General features: G+C 40.0%; 1 protein-coding gene across 1 annotated transcript in view; it reads left to right on the top strand.

The window, feature by feature from the left end:
• The window catches only part of STK32A (serine/threonine kinase 32A), a 115,929-nt gene that overhangs the window by 81,568 nt on the left and 18,700 nt on the right, over window positions 1–15,661 (top strand). Inside the window, exons 5-6 of the mRNA XM_060007154.1 lie at window positions 2,285–2,322; window positions 9,349–9,438. Of these exons, the coding sequence (XP_059863137.1) occupies window positions 2,285–2,322; window positions 9,349–9,438 (128 nt within the window). The remainder of the gene's footprint in view (window positions 1–2,284; window positions 2,323–9,348; window positions 9,439–15,661) is intronic.

The following is a 15,661-nucleotide window of genomic DNA, read 5'->3' as shown; positions in this document are numbered from 1 at the left end:
TCCTGGCAGGGCTCCTCAGGGCCTCCTCCTCGCCTGGCAGACACTACCTGATCCTCACTGGTACAGGTCTGAAAGAGGTGGCAAGAGCCTAATGGCTAGTTTACCTCGAGCTTTAAACTGCAGAGTGTTCAATGGTGTGCTGGAGTGCTCTGGTGTATCCTGGTTTATGTATTAATCAAGAAACCAACCCCGCCATCAAGGAGTTCATGATCCAGTTGGAGAAAAGATGAATAGAAGTGTGATAAATGTTGTGACGGGATAAGCATACCATGCAGAGCACACAGGAGGGACCATTGACTCAGAACTGGAAAATCAGGGAAGACTTCCTGTAGGAAGTGGCATCTGAGCTAAGAGGTGAGGGATGAATCTGCATTTTCTGGGTGCAGTGGTTCAGGGCTCTGACTCAGGCAAAGAAATGGCAGAAGGTGAGGGGATGCAGGGAGCTTTTAGGGGACTCCATGCACTCCATGTGGCTGGCACAGGAGCCAGATTATGAAAGGGCCTTTAATCCATGTGAGTGAATTTAGACTTGATAATTTTTGGAATGATGAAATCCATCAAAGGGGTTAGGGTGGAGTCTGCATTACTGAGAGTTTAGCCAGGGAAACATGCAATTTGAAACCCCCTTGCACTCTATGTTTTCAGCAAATTATACCCTGAACCAGAGAAAAATTTGCCACAGCTACAAATGACCGCTTATGAATCCAGAACTAATTTTAAGAACCTAATAAACTAAACGAGAAGATATTCAAAGCTCATGAAAGTACCCATGCACCTGCCTGTTGGGTGGGGCATATACTTGGTTCTATGTGTAGCTAAGAGGCTTGTTATTCATTAATATTTTCAAAAGAGGACTCTGACAGTCTCGGTCTGTCACAGACTAAAGTCACCTTATTCTAGTGACATAAAAGCCACTTGACTAGGCTGAAAATGTGTTCCCAAACCTGGTGCAGAATTTCTTCCCTAATGGCTTCTGTGAATTTGGGTTTAAGGGCTTTAATGGTACATCAGGGAAGGGCAGTAAAAACCGGAGTGTGGAAGAGTGAGGGCTGCTCCGAACTACAGAGCTGTGCTCTCATTGAGGAACACTGCTTACAATAATATTTGTTTCTTGAGGACTTCTGAAACTCTACAGGCCATTCCTCTAAGTACTTACCATCAAACCTCTAAGTATTTACCATCAAACTACTGCCTTCGTTGGAAGAGGGTGGATTATGTTCCCTTCTATGGATTTAAGGATCTCACCAATGCATAGAAAACTGGTCCAAATCCTTTAGTTAACAATCCCAGGAATAATACTTATTAAGCAACTAGAGGCATTATAGCATCATCCTAAAAAAGATTCTAATCTCCGCAAGTTTAAAATGTAATCACTTTATAGATCATTTTGTTTCTCTTTTTTATAGTCTTTAAGTTCTAGAGTTACACAGGCAACAATGATGATTAGTACTACTACCTTATGACAATTTAAATGCTGTATGATCACACACTACTATATGTAAGATAGATAACCAACAAGGACCTACTATATATAGCACAGGGAACTCTACTCAATATTCTGTGGTAACCTATATGAGAAAAGAATCTGAAAAAGAATGAATATATGTATATGTAGAAATAAATCACTTTGCAGTACACCTGAAACTAACAAACATTGTAAATCAACTACACTCCAATAAAATTTAAAAAATAAAAATAAAAATTATACATAAAATTTAAATAAATAAATAAATGCCGGATGATCTATGGAGCAATACTGACACATTGCTGTAGAAATTAAGAATCTGAGCTTTTAGGGACTTCCCTGGTGGCACAGTGGATAGGACTCCATGCTCCCAATTCAGGGTGCCTGGGTTTGATCCCTGGTTGGGGAGCTAGATCCCACATGCATGCCGCAACTAAGAGTTCACATGCCACAACTAACGAGCTCACCTACTGCAACTAAGACCCCGTGCAACCAAATAAATAAATAAATATTAAAAAAAAAAAAAGAGTCTGAGCTTTTGAGTGAGAGAGACCCAGGTCCAGAGCCCTGTTTTTCTGTTTATTAGCTCTGTAACCTTGGGTTAAGTTACTTAACCTCTTTAAGCCTCAGTTCCAACCTAGAAATTGGGGGTATTAATGGTAACGATCTCAATTCACTGTGAGAATTGAATGAGATTGTGAGTGATGAAGGGCTAGTATATTCATTCCTAGCTAGCATTCTTAAGCAGTTCACCTTTACCCTTTAGTTGTTTCTTTGTTTTATTATGAGCAACTTTCTCCTTTCTTTTTACTCCCCTAGGGATATGAAGCCTGACAATATTTTGCTTGATGAACATGGTAAGTAAATGATTTGTTTGCAATCAACCACATAACATGCATGTAGAACAAGTTGGTTATCCCCAGCAAAGTAGTACTATATAGGGAAAAAGCGTCTTACTCGGTTCAGTTGAGTTGCATGTACAAACTCCATTTTATGGTGGGAGGGACCATATGGGGGAACTTTATCATTTATTGCAGTGACGTTGTACACCCTTAAATAGCCTTACATTTACATAAGGAGAAAGTCATTCTCTTTTCAATTTTCTTCCATTCCTACTGTTTTCTTCAAGAAAACCATCCCAGTTTTTTGGTGCTAGTTTGCTTTAATATCTCTATAGCAATCATCTCCCCTTTTTTTTTTTTTCATAAAGACAGAAGAGGCTTAGAGCATTCGGCAGGCAATAGTATCTACCTAGAGATTCGTGACAGACTTTCCTTCTTGTGAGGGTAAACTGGGTTCACATTTACAGAAGAGATATCAAGTTTTCTGTTCAAAGGTTTTCAGTTCCTAAAAATGAGTCCATTTAAAGAAAGATATAAAGCAGATAAGAGTATCTCTGGTACCCAGCTATGAAAGTGACAGAGGGATATGGCAATGACCATGATGGTGATACATGAATGCCTGAAGTTCAAGAAGCACTGATTGAAGATGTCCTATAGAACAAGCTTTGACCAACAGTGATCAAATGTGTACAATCTCTTGCTAATATTATTTCAATGTACCTTTGGATTTATTTATTAGAGCAGACCTGTAGGACACACAGCCTGCATGTTATAAATGTTACAGAGGCAATAAGATCCTTGTTAAATTTTTAGAAAGCTGCTAGGGGAGGGAGTCCTAAATCTGCAAAGCTCTGTATCTCTTTAACTTTTACAAAAGGGATTTGCAAGTGGGACTGAAACTCCACGGACCATCCGTCACTTATTATTTATTTACCTAGTTGCATTTTAAGCCTGATTTGCCAGACGCCACATGTGCTCAGAGGGCTAAGAAACACTTTTGTGTATGACCTCTAATTTCAAAGCTTGGAGTCATTATTTATTTATGGACTGTCTAAAAAGATTTTCTCCACTTTCTTCCGATGCCTCATTTCTTCCTTCCCTTTACTGCTTCTGACATTTGGGAATAGTTTCTGAATCTCAGAAATGTGGGCAATGGTGAGACAACATGAAGGTGACTTTCATTAAAGCACCAGCTGTCTCTGCCTTAAATAGGAAGCAGGATCCCCTCTCACACCGGTGCAGATAAACTCTGTGGAGCTTCACAGCTGTGGACAAGGCCTCCCCCAACCTCTAGAGGCCATCTTTGCACCATGTACAAAAAGGTGCTGTGTGCGCCTACCACAGCCTTGGGAAGGTGACCACTGGTAATGCAGAGCCTGATTTCGGGTTCTGTCCCCACTTCCCCCTCACCTGCTTGCCTTTGTGCCCCATATATTGCTCAACCATTTGTCAGGACCCTGAATGGAGACATATGGGTCCTGTCAACCAAAAAAATATACCTTCCATTCAGAGAAAAACGTTTCGGTCTTGGATCTCAAACATGGCTTCATCTTATTCCTCCCGTGAGGTCGTCCTGTTCTCTCTCATTCAACTTCTTTCTCTTCCTCATTTTCTTGTCAACTTGATCATTGTAGATTAGGAGAAAGATCCAGGAATAAATTAATCTTCGAGTTTATCCACCCTTAAAGACTACCCTTGGGAAAGATTGTGTGATATCGTAGATACGAGCATGGGGTTCTGAGCTCAAAACCCAGTTCTCTCACTCACCAGCTCTGAAACGCTCGACAGGTTGCCTAAAACTTCTCTGCACCTTAGATTCTTCAGGGATGAAAGGCGTCCTTACTTCTCAGGGTAACTGTAAACACTAACTGACACCCTGTTTATGAAGTGCTTGATTGCCACGTGCACAAGGAAATCACTCAATAACGGTTAAATGCTAGTATGACTCCGTGAGGTAGTAGGGGCTTTCTCCCCTACAGAAGGAAGCTTAGGTGACTTCATTTTGTTTTATATGACTTTATCTATATCATATAGCGTAAGTGAAAGCTGGGTCCTCACCTGTCTTTACTAAAGAATTATTTTGATTCCAAGTGGGATATACCAAAGATTGTGTGTGGCTACTTCTTAGGTCTTGTGTTTAAACAATCTTCTCTGACACTTAATTCTCAGGTAACTACACTTTCAGTGGCCCATTCTGCCTGTCCTTCATGCACGCAGGGGGTTAAGCCCACTTTTCAGGGCATTTTATTCTTGGTTGGACTGGGGGTCTGTTACTTAGGGACTACAAGTAGGCATCCCGGTCTGCCTGAGGGACGGTCCTAGTCTACAACTGTTATCTAGTGTACTATTTACAAAGATCTTTTTCACTCTCAAGTTTTGCGGTTTGGACAATGACTTAAGAGGGGGCTTTTCTGTATTTTTTCCCATCCTAAACTCAACTGGAGGATCACTGCAGTCAATAAGAGAAACACTGCTTTGGGAAGGACTGGATATGTGAGTGGGATAGAAGCAAACAAAAAGGTTGCGAGCCATTCTCTAAGCATTGTCCTGGGGCTCCCTTTCTGGAGAAAATAATTTTTTGAGGTTATTTACTTTCTGTTTATTCAAATTCTGAAAAATTAAGCTTTTAGGCATTGCTCAGGGACCATAATTAACTACTTTGAAATGAAGAAATTCCCGGTGGCCCTCGCTCCCCAGCTCATTATGCACAGCTGCTCTTGTGACAGCCAACTGGACCACAAATCAATGCCTGCCTTTGGGAGTGCTTTCTGGTGTGATTTTCCAAGGTCTCACGTTCGAAAACTTCATTTGTCTCCTCTGTCTCCTCTCCTTCTTTTCACCCTTTATGGACTTTTCACCCTTTATGGACAAGATCATGTACGCCTCTTGCATGGGGACTTAGCAACTGTAAAGGATAACTGTTTACCTCTAATACACCTCCTATGCCCGTTCCTCCAAGTGAGCTGCGTATTACGCCACATAGCTTATATTCTAATTCAGCACCATCAGTAAGAGGCAGAAATTTTGTTTTACTCTTACTGATTCATATTGGTTCATGTTCATCAGAAAAGGTTGATATTTAAAGAAGCTAAATTCTTTTGTAAATGGAGAATCCTTCCACTGGTGTGAATGAACATTCCTTATACATCAGAATTTGACTTAAAAAAGTCTGCAATTTAGAGCATACCTGTTCTCCTTAAATGTCTCACTCACTAGTTCAGAGCCCAAGATGGCATTAGATCTTGCATGGCTCATAACCAACTGTCCTGATATATAGGTTTCATGTCCTACCAACTTAAGTACCCCATCTAATTCTATCAGTTCAATAGTGTCTAAAATTCTTGTGTTTTTCCTAAGCTACTCAGGAAATAAATGCTGCATACAAGGAGCAATAATGTCTCCCTGGTGTATCTGAGAGAATGACAATTACCACATCATCTATAATTTAGGTTTCTTAATATCATCCCTAGTCACAGGGAACAGAGAAAGGCAAAAACTCGGTTTGGGGGTGTGAGGAAGAAATAATTCTGCTACCTTAACAGCTTCTCCCTTGCAGAGTCCCAAAATGTACCTAAAAATCAAGTGGGTAGCATCTTAAAACCTATATATACGTATACATATATGTATATTATATATATACACACACACACATGCACACACACACACATATAGTAGAACTCTGTACCCTGTCCCCAGATAATCAGGTGTATAAGTCTCTGCTAGTGCCTAACGATATGAATTTTTAATAAGAATCCTAGAAAAATGTGGCACACATGATCTAACTATTTTTAAGTTGAGGAAATTTTTGAAAGTTAGGAGCCACGCCAACCAATTGGTTATGGTGTCCTTGAGGGCTGTGTTGAGAAACATCCCCAGGCTGAACACAGGTACAGTGCAAAAGAGTATAAGTAATGACCACAATGACGACTAAATTCAGTGACTCAATACTGTGAACTCCAATTTTTAATGTGATTCTGTGCCTCAAGGTACAGAGGTGAAAAGAACTGGCAGATCACTCCCTATAGGGTGTTCACAGTGAGGAAGTTCTGAGCCTTGTATCTGAAAAACTTCACAGTAAGGCAGTGGTTCTAACTGGGGATGCTTTCGCTCTACCGTCTCTCCCTGCAGGGGACACTTGGCAATGTCTGGAGACAATTTTGATGGTCAGGATTCTATCTAGGAGAGGGAAGTACTTTTGGCATCCAGTGGACAGAGGCCAGGGATGCAACTAAGCATTCCACCATGCACCGGACAGCCCTTCACAGCAAAGAATGATCAGGTCCAAGATATCAATAGTTCCAGGTTGAAAAACTCTGTTCTAAGGCTCCCTCAGAGCTGGGGCTTATGGAAGAGGCCAGAGTGGTCCCTCACACCCAAGCAATTCCTGGGTCCCTCCATCAGCAGGTGACTGAACCTTCCTCTGTGAGCCAGAACTCAGATTCACTTCCACAGCACAGAAGGGACCATGGCAGAAGGATCCCCACGGTGAGCACAGGGAAGCATGGCAGCATCCTGGGCCAGGAATGGAGACGTCGGGGCTGGTGGCCAGGGGCTCTGCTATCCTTGTTCAGCTGGAGGGCAGCAGGCAACAGTTTCCAGTAGATCCTGACCCTCAAATGATTCCTGCCCATTGTCTACTATGCACCCTGGTGGGGGAACCCTGAGCCAACCAGCAGATAGTTCTTTCAGTTTGTTCAGCAATTTGGTCTTACGCTAAAGTGCAAAAAGTTTCTGGGCGATTTATAACCCACCAAAGAAGTCCTGGACCAAATTGTAGATCCTCATTCTAGCTCTGCTACTTCTAAGTACTGAGAACTTAGCCACAAACAGCTCTTCTGTAAAATAGGAACTACTTGATTAGGCTTAAATGTACAAAAACCTTTTGAAACTTGCAATTAATCATATGAATGTAAAAAATACTACTTATGACATTAACATTCTTTCAACCACATTCGAAAGAAATGTAATGAGTGAGTACTTACTGCAGTCAACATCTTCTACTAAGCCTAGTCTTCTTTTAAAAGTGTGGTCTCAAACTTTACTGGGTATCAGCATCACCTAGGGAGCTTTTCTAAACACTGGGCCCCCATCCTCCGAGTTTCTGCTTCAGTACGCAGAGGTAGGGCCCAGGAATGTGCATTTCTAACACTTTCCCAGGTGATACTGATGCTGCTGGTCTGGGGACTGCACTTGGAGAACCAGCTGACTCTGAAACATCCTCTACCTTCTACACGAGCATAGCCAACCTTAGGACTGAGTCGGTTAGAACACCTGCTCGGGCTAACGTAGAGGATCCCATGCCTGGCTGCCCATCTGAATCACCTGCGGAGTTTCTTGTTCTGTTTCTAACGTGGATGCCTGGCTCTCCCACCAGTCCCACTGTATTGGTGTCCCGGAAGAATGAAGTCCAGGAGTGTGAGTTTCACAAAGTCACTCTGGAGCGTCTGATCATGACAAATAGCAACTTCTTGCCAAATGCTGAGCAAAGCCTTCCACAGCATTATTTCATTTGATCTTCCCAACAACCTCGTGAGAAGATGACTACCATCATCTCAACTTTACAGAGAGGATAAGTCACCTTTTTGAGGTAGCATAGCTGGTTAGTATTAGAGCCGGGACTTGAAGCCAGGCAGTCAGACTCCAGAGAACAGACTCTTAATCATTAAGTCTCCAGGCTCACCTGTTTTGTATCAAACCTTGTGAAACATTGATCCAGTGCTTTGAGCGTGACCCATGGGGAGAAACAGAGAAAGAAAATACTGAAACAACCTATATTATGATAGGGTGATTTCTGGAAATCATCTGTTGGTACCACTTATGCAAGAATACCTTCACTTTCAACTTGATGAGCGCTACTTTATTAAAATGTCATCAGATATAAACAAAACACTTTTTGCACCACACAAAACCCTGGTGATAAAGACAGTGAGATTAATCGTTAGCGGCAGACTGGATGCTATCAGGGAGCGGAGAGTGCAGTTGGCAGGGGGAGCGTGGTCTGTGGGATATGGAAGACGAATCCCCTCCAGTTACCACCGTATCTCATCACAACCACAGAAGCATGAAAATGGAAATGCCAACACTTCACGATCCTCTCAAAACATATGACTTTCCTGCCAACAGCTGACAGAACAGGCTTATCCTACTTCTGGCTATGAATGTAAGGATCGTAATACACTTTGTAGGGTGTGCTCCCTTCTGAACTTAAGTGTTAGACCCACACTATACTGCCACGAGTGTGAACACTGCAGAGAGACCCTAGAGATCGTCTAGTCCGCCCATGAATTTTTTTTTTTTTAAGGGAAACAGGTTCAACACAGGAAAGGAACTGCAAGTGTACGATGTATTGGGAGCAGAATTCAGGCCAGGACCTAAGTCTCCTGGCTCCCAGTCTAGGGCTCTTTCTAGAGCCTCTTTAAAAATAAAACTTGACTTTTCCCTACTTTCCCTTTGTACATTATTTTGTTGGGGACCACTGGGGGACAACCTGAACTATCAGACAAAAAACTACTAATGATATTCAGAAAAACAAGGAGAGAAAGAACTCTTTCTTGGCAAAGAAATAAATATACGCATCCACAGTCATGTCTGCTTTGTATTAACAACATTTGTTTCTTTAAAAAAAAGACGCTGTAAAGATGCTTGGAAATTTGATACTTCAAATAGTTCTTATCTACCCCGCTCTTGATTCTCACAGGCTGTACCAACTTAAAATGCTGACAACAGGCAAAAATTGCCTAAGTAGAATTTACCAGAGCGTGGGCTCTTAAAGACCAAGGTTAAAACTTTCTGACATTGAACTACAAACTTACAACCAGACGTTAACCTTTCCGTGTTTTGGCACCTGGAGGGTTGCTGGTTTAGACTATATTGGTCTTGAGGATAGGATAATTGACTTTTTACTGTGTGTACCCAATTGCAAATGGCGTACAAGAATTTACAAACTAAGCTTCCAGGTACTATTGATAAAAAAAAAAAAAGCGTGGTCTGCCGCTGGGTTGAATGGAACGTAACGTTCTCTGTGGTCCTTCTCCCTCGCAGGGCACGTGCACATCACAGACTTCAACATCGCTACGATGCTACCTGTGGAGATGTGCATCACCACCATGGCCGGCACCAAGCCTTACATGGGTATGGGCCCCCTGAGCCGCCATAGCGACTAAGAGGAAGGCTTTTTTATTCATTCCTGTAGACACCATGTACTACGGGTTCAATCATCTGTAGGGCCTTGCAGCTAGAAATGACGAGTCCCCCTCTGACTTTACCTAGAGAGCTTCTAATTTCACAGGTCTGCGGTGAGCCTCAGGCATCTCCTTTTAGCAAGCACCCAGACTGACCTCGATTCAGGACAGTCACGGATTACATGTAAAAACACTATTTTATGAGTTATTAAGGACAGTTTCTACCTACTTCCTGATGAAGAATATTAATAATTAATTCAATAAATATCTACTAATTGCCTCTGTGTACTCAGCACTGTTTCAGGTGCTGGCGGTGCTGCAGGGAGCAAAACATACAAGGTCTCCAGCCCATGGAGCTTACCTTCTAGAAAAGGAGTTAAAAAAAAAAAAAAGAATCAAACAGAGAAGGTACAGCCATAAGTAGGATGGTAATAAGTGACATAAGTATGATTATAACCATGATTTACATAATCCTGCATAACATGCATAGGGCTGTAAGTTCACAAAGTACCTTCCAGTTATAATTTTGGTTTTAGGTTTATCACAACAATCCCATGAATAAGTCACAGGTGAAATATTGGAACTTGAAATTAAAGGCAAGAGCAATGCCACTTTCTTTCAATATTTCATTCTCTTCCTCATGGAACTGAAGAGAGAATTAAAGAGAGAGAGGAAAAGAGAACTGTGCAGGGCCACCTCACTTTCCAAGAGAAAGAAATCATCTGTGGGGAAAAATGAGCCTGATTTTATATGGTATTTGAACAACTGCAAGTTCCTGGCTTCCAATTATCAGTGGGGGGAAGAAGCCTCCTTTGTCCTTCTAAAATAATGGACACGTATAATTCAGCCTATTTTCTTGCCTGAAACCCATGGTACTCAAATGATAAAAAGGGATCTCTGAGACTGCTGGTCCGATGAGTTTATTCCCTAGGTTTCCTGGGTTTCCATATTAAGGGCTACTTGGTTGGAGCCAAATCAGAAAATGTGCATCTGGGTTTTCTAAGCCTGGTTTCCATGGTGAGAGGAGTAAAGGAAGCCCAACTTTGTTTTCTCTCCCCAGTGATTTTAAATACAATATCCGTATAATTTGATTCTCCTAAAGGTTGGCATTTCCAGTCTTTTCACGACATAGAGCTAGGAGATTGGAATCCTGTCAAGTTTCTCTGCACCTCTCCACCCTCACCCTTATAATTAACAGTTACTAATATTTATTGAAAGCATTCTAGGGACCAGACAATGTGTTAAATGTTTTGCATTCATTGACTGATTAAGTTTTTCTCAACAACCCTGTGAGGCAAACTGTAATTATCACCATTTTACAATGAGGAAAATAAGAAGCTAAGTAATTTGCTCAAGATCACATGGCTAATAATTGAAAAAGCCTAGATTTAGAGCAAGCTCGTTCTGACTTTAGAAAACCAAGCTTCTCCCTAAAAGAGAGAGATAGAAATTTAAAAGTTTATGTATTTATGATTCTTAAATAGATGTAAGCCAAATTAGGTAGGCCATACTCTTAGAAATGTTTCTAGTTTTATTTTAAAAAATGAATATCTGACTGTCAACGCTTATATTTTCATCCAGAAGTTATTCTTGCCTTTGATTTTTGGATGGGAATCTTCCTAAGAGGTATCACAGGCGGAAGTCTGCTTTCTCTTTTTAAAAATTATGTTCCCGGGCTTCCCTGGTGGTGCAGTGGTTGAGAGTCTGCCTGCCGCTGCAGGGGACACGGGTTCGTGCCCCGGTCTGGGAAGATCCCACATGCCGCGGAGCGGCTGGGCCCGTGAGCCATGGCCGCTGAGCCTGCGCGTCCGGAGCCTGTGCTCCGCAACGGGAGAGGCCACAACAGTGAGAGGCCCGCGTATTGCAAAAAAATATATATATATATGTTCCCAATAATTTGGTAAAATCTACCTAACAGACATTCACCAGCACTCATTTTATAGCATTCCTGCAGAATGTAATTAGCAATTAACCAGAAAGAAAAAAAATTCTAAAAAGAAAGAAAACTAGGATGAAATACTGAATGAAGATTATAGGAATATACAACATTTTCTAATGTAAGATGCTTAGCATATTATACAGCAGTTCCTCGACTCTGGCAATAAGAAGATGAGCTGTCTGTCAGTTCTTTTTTTTTTTTTTTAACATCTCTATTGGCGTATAATTGCTTTACAATGGTGTGTTAGTCTCTGCTTTATAACAAAGTGAATCAGCTATACATATACATATATACCCATAACTCCTCCCTCTTGCGTCTACCTCCCACCCTCCCTATCCCACCCCTTGTCTGTCAGTTCTTAAGCACCTGCACCCAACAAGGAAGTTTTACTTTTTTGAATTCCTCATCTTCTACCTCCATGCTCTTTCCAATCAACTCCAATCCCTCCTTCTCCCCATCCGTGGTCTGTGTAAATATCATTCAGATCGCTTAGAGCTTAACCAATTAAAACATTCCTCTTCTCCAAATTAACCAAACCAAACAAACAGATATACTATGGAAAATGCTGATTAAGCAATGGGGAAATTCATCTCTCTACTTGTAGATATTTAGGGTTTCCTTCCAGACCTTTATTCTGTATACACACAAACACATTTTTTTAAGTTGGATCATACTGGAGTTTGGCAAACTAAATTTTCACTTTAAAATGTAATAATAGGCATCATATAGTGAGAATCTATTATGTCCCAAGCATTTTGCTAAGTTTTTAACATTATATCATTAAATTTTCAAAGCAACTCAACGAAATATGTTTTCATAGATTAAAAATAATCAGGCCTACAGAGAAAGCGACATGTATAATCACACAGCAAGCAACTGGCAGAGCACAAAGTTAAATCCAAATCGAAAACGTCTCAAGTCTGGAATGCTGATGGTGATGACAACAGAGCAGGAGGGGTAATGGCTGACATTTACTGAGCTCTTCCTATTTGCCAAGCACTGGCCTAAGTGCACGTGTGACATCATTTAAACTAAAAGCAATTCAGTGAGGGATGCCAGTGTCTAACCCTCCACACGCTGCTGTGCTATCTCTCTGCCTCCTGGCAATAAGTGTGTCTCAGCCAGAACGGAAACCACTACTCTCTGACTTCAGAGCCCGGCTCTGCACAACTGACACTACTTATTTGTCCAGGCCCACATATATAACTATCGTTTTTAATGTTCACATGCTACAGAATTAGAGGGCTGCATCAAAATCTATTGAACCAATTCTTTATTGTTGAATTTTAGGTTATTTCTCATTTTGAAATATAACTAAATTTGTGATAAAAATCCTGTTAGCAGAAATATGTGCAACAACTTATTTCCCGTGATAAATCCCCATTCAAGGAATTTCTGGTCAAAGGGTATATATGTTAATGCATTTCCCTCCTGAAAGTTTGCGTTGATTTCTACTCATTTGCTCTGGAAGCATCTGAGGATATTCAATTCCTTGCATCCTCACCAGGGCTGCGCTGTCAATATCTTAATCTTCGCAAAAAAGATAAGTGAAAACGGTACCTCATTATGACATTAAAATTGCTTTTAATTCTTTTGTAAGTTGCCTGTTCATGTTCTTTGCCCATTTTCTATTAGAGTGTTAACACATTTTTGTCTATTTCTTATTATGTAAAGAATTCTTGACCTTTATATATAAAGGATATTAAATTCTAATGTATCATGTGTTATAAATATAATTTCTTACATTTTAGTTGCTGTTCTTATAGCATTATTGACATGAAAACTATGTTCCTAACATCAAACCCTTAGTCATATTCTTTTGTAGTCTATTTTTTTTATTTTTAAAGGTTATACTCCATTTATAGTTATTATAAAATATTGGCTATATTCCCTGTATTGCACAGTATGTACTTGTAGCTTATTTTATACCTAACAGTAGTTTGTACGTTTTAATCCCCTACCCTTATATTGCCCCTCCCCCCATATTGCCCCTCCTCTCTTCCCTCCCCCCACTGGTAACCACTAGTTTGTTCTCTATAACTGTGACTCTGCTTCTTTTTCGTTACATTCACTCATTTGTTGTATTTTTAATTTTTATTTTTAAAAATCTTTTTGACATCTTTATTGGAGTATAATTGCTTTACAATGGTGTGTTAGTTTCTGCTTTATAACAAAATGAATCAGTTATACATATACATATGTCCCCATATCTCTTCCCTCTTGCATCTCCCTCCCTCCCACCCTCCCTATCCCACCCCTCTACGTGGTCACAAAGCATCGAGCTGATCTCCCTGTGCTATGCGGCTGCTTCCCACTAGCTCTCTATTTTACGTTTGGTAGTGTATATATGTCCATGCCTCTCTCTCGCTTTGTCACAGCTTACCCTTCCCCCTCCCTGTGTCCTCAAGTCCATTCTCTAGTAGGTCTGTGTCTTTATTCCCATCTTGCCCCTAGGTTCTTCATGACCTTTTTTTTTTTTAAGATTCCATATATATGGGTTAGCATATGGTATTTGTTTTTCTCTTTCTGACTTACTTCGCTCTGTCTGACACACTCTAGGTCCATCCACCTCACTACAAATAACTCAATTTCATTTCTTTTTATGGCTGAGTAATATTCCATTGTATATATGTGCCACATCTTCTTTATCCATTCATCTGTTGATGGACACTTAGGTTGCTTCCATGTCCTGGCTATTGTAAATAGAGCTGCAATGAACATTTTGGTACATGACTCTTTTTGATGTTGTATTTTTTAGATTCCATATATAAGTGATATTATACAGCATTTGTCTTTCTCTGACTTATTTCACCTAGCATAATACCCTCCAAGTTCATCCATGTTGTTGCAAATGGCAAAATTTCATTCTTTTTTATGGCAGAGTAGTATTCCATGGTATATATCTACCACATCTGTTTTATCCATTCATCTGTTGATGGACACTTAGGTTGCTTCCAGATCTTAAACCATTAGTCTTTTTACTTTATAGCTTCTACCTTTTATGATATTCTTGGCAAGATCTCCTTACCTCTAGATTTTAGACATGGTTACCTATATTCTTATTTTTGTTATACTTTAATTTTTCTTAATCCAGCTATATATGTGGTAAGATACACAGTAAGGATGTGACTTCATTTTTGTTATATTCTTAAATAATTGTTTTGAGACCATGTATCAAATAAGATCCCATACATGCTGATTTGAAACATGTTCTTCATAAACTAAGTATTTTTGTATACTAGCATCTGTATTCTGTGGCTTTCAAATCAATTATGGTAGCTTTACAATGTGGTTTAACACATGGAATGCAAGTCCCTTTATCCTTTTTCAGAAAACCTTTATTGTTCACATATTTTATAGAGGAAATTTAGAATCATTTTTGTAAATTCCATGAATTATTTCTGTTGTACTATATTTATATGTCAGTTTTTGTCCCCTTTCTTTATGTCCTGAGCAGAATCTACTGTCCAGTTGCTTTAAAATCTGAAAGCCAAATAATGGAAATCCAAATAGCTAATAAATGTATTAAAGCATGGGCAAGCTTATTAGTACTCAGGGGAATGCCAATTTAAACCACAATGGAAGACCATTACATACCCACTAGATTGGAAAAGTCACAAAGTTAGTTAATGTCGAGAGTGGATAAGGAGGTTGAGCAAAGTCTCATGCGTTGCTAGTCAGCGCGTTAATTGGTACAACCACTGTGGTAAATAGTTTGGCATTATCTAGCATGGGTGAAGATGCACAGCCCATCCCAGAATTTCCCCTCCCAGAAATGTAACCTAAAGACGTGTGGACTTAGAGGAGTCTTACATGTGCAGGAATGTTCATGAGAGCATTATTCAAAATACTCCAAATTGAAAACAGTCCAAATGGCTATTAAAAGTAGGAAAGGAGGTAAATGACAGTGTATTCGTATGGCTTTGAATGTGAACAAACTACGTGCAGCAAGTTGGATAAATTTTATACACATAATGTTGAACAAGAAAAGCAAGTCACCGAAGAAAATGAGCAGTAAGATTTAACACACACACACACACCCATGTTATATATATATATGCACAAATACATATACATATGTTATACACACATCTGTTATATATACATAATGTCATATACACATATATACATACACAACATACATATAACATATGTATTACTAAAATAGGCAAAACTAAGGTGTTGCTTAGAAATGCAAACGCAGGTAGTAAATCTATGTAGAAAGGCAAGAAGA

The sequence above is a fragment of the Delphinus delphis genome, chromosome 3, assembly GCF_949987515.2.
Source record: "Delphinus delphis chromosome 3, mDelDel1.2, whole genome shotgun sequence".
NCBI classification, from domain to species: Eukaryota; Metazoa; Chordata; class Mammalia; order Artiodactyla; family Delphinidae; genus Delphinus; species Delphinus delphis.
This window is presented reverse-complemented; position numbering and strand designations above follow the sequence as displayed.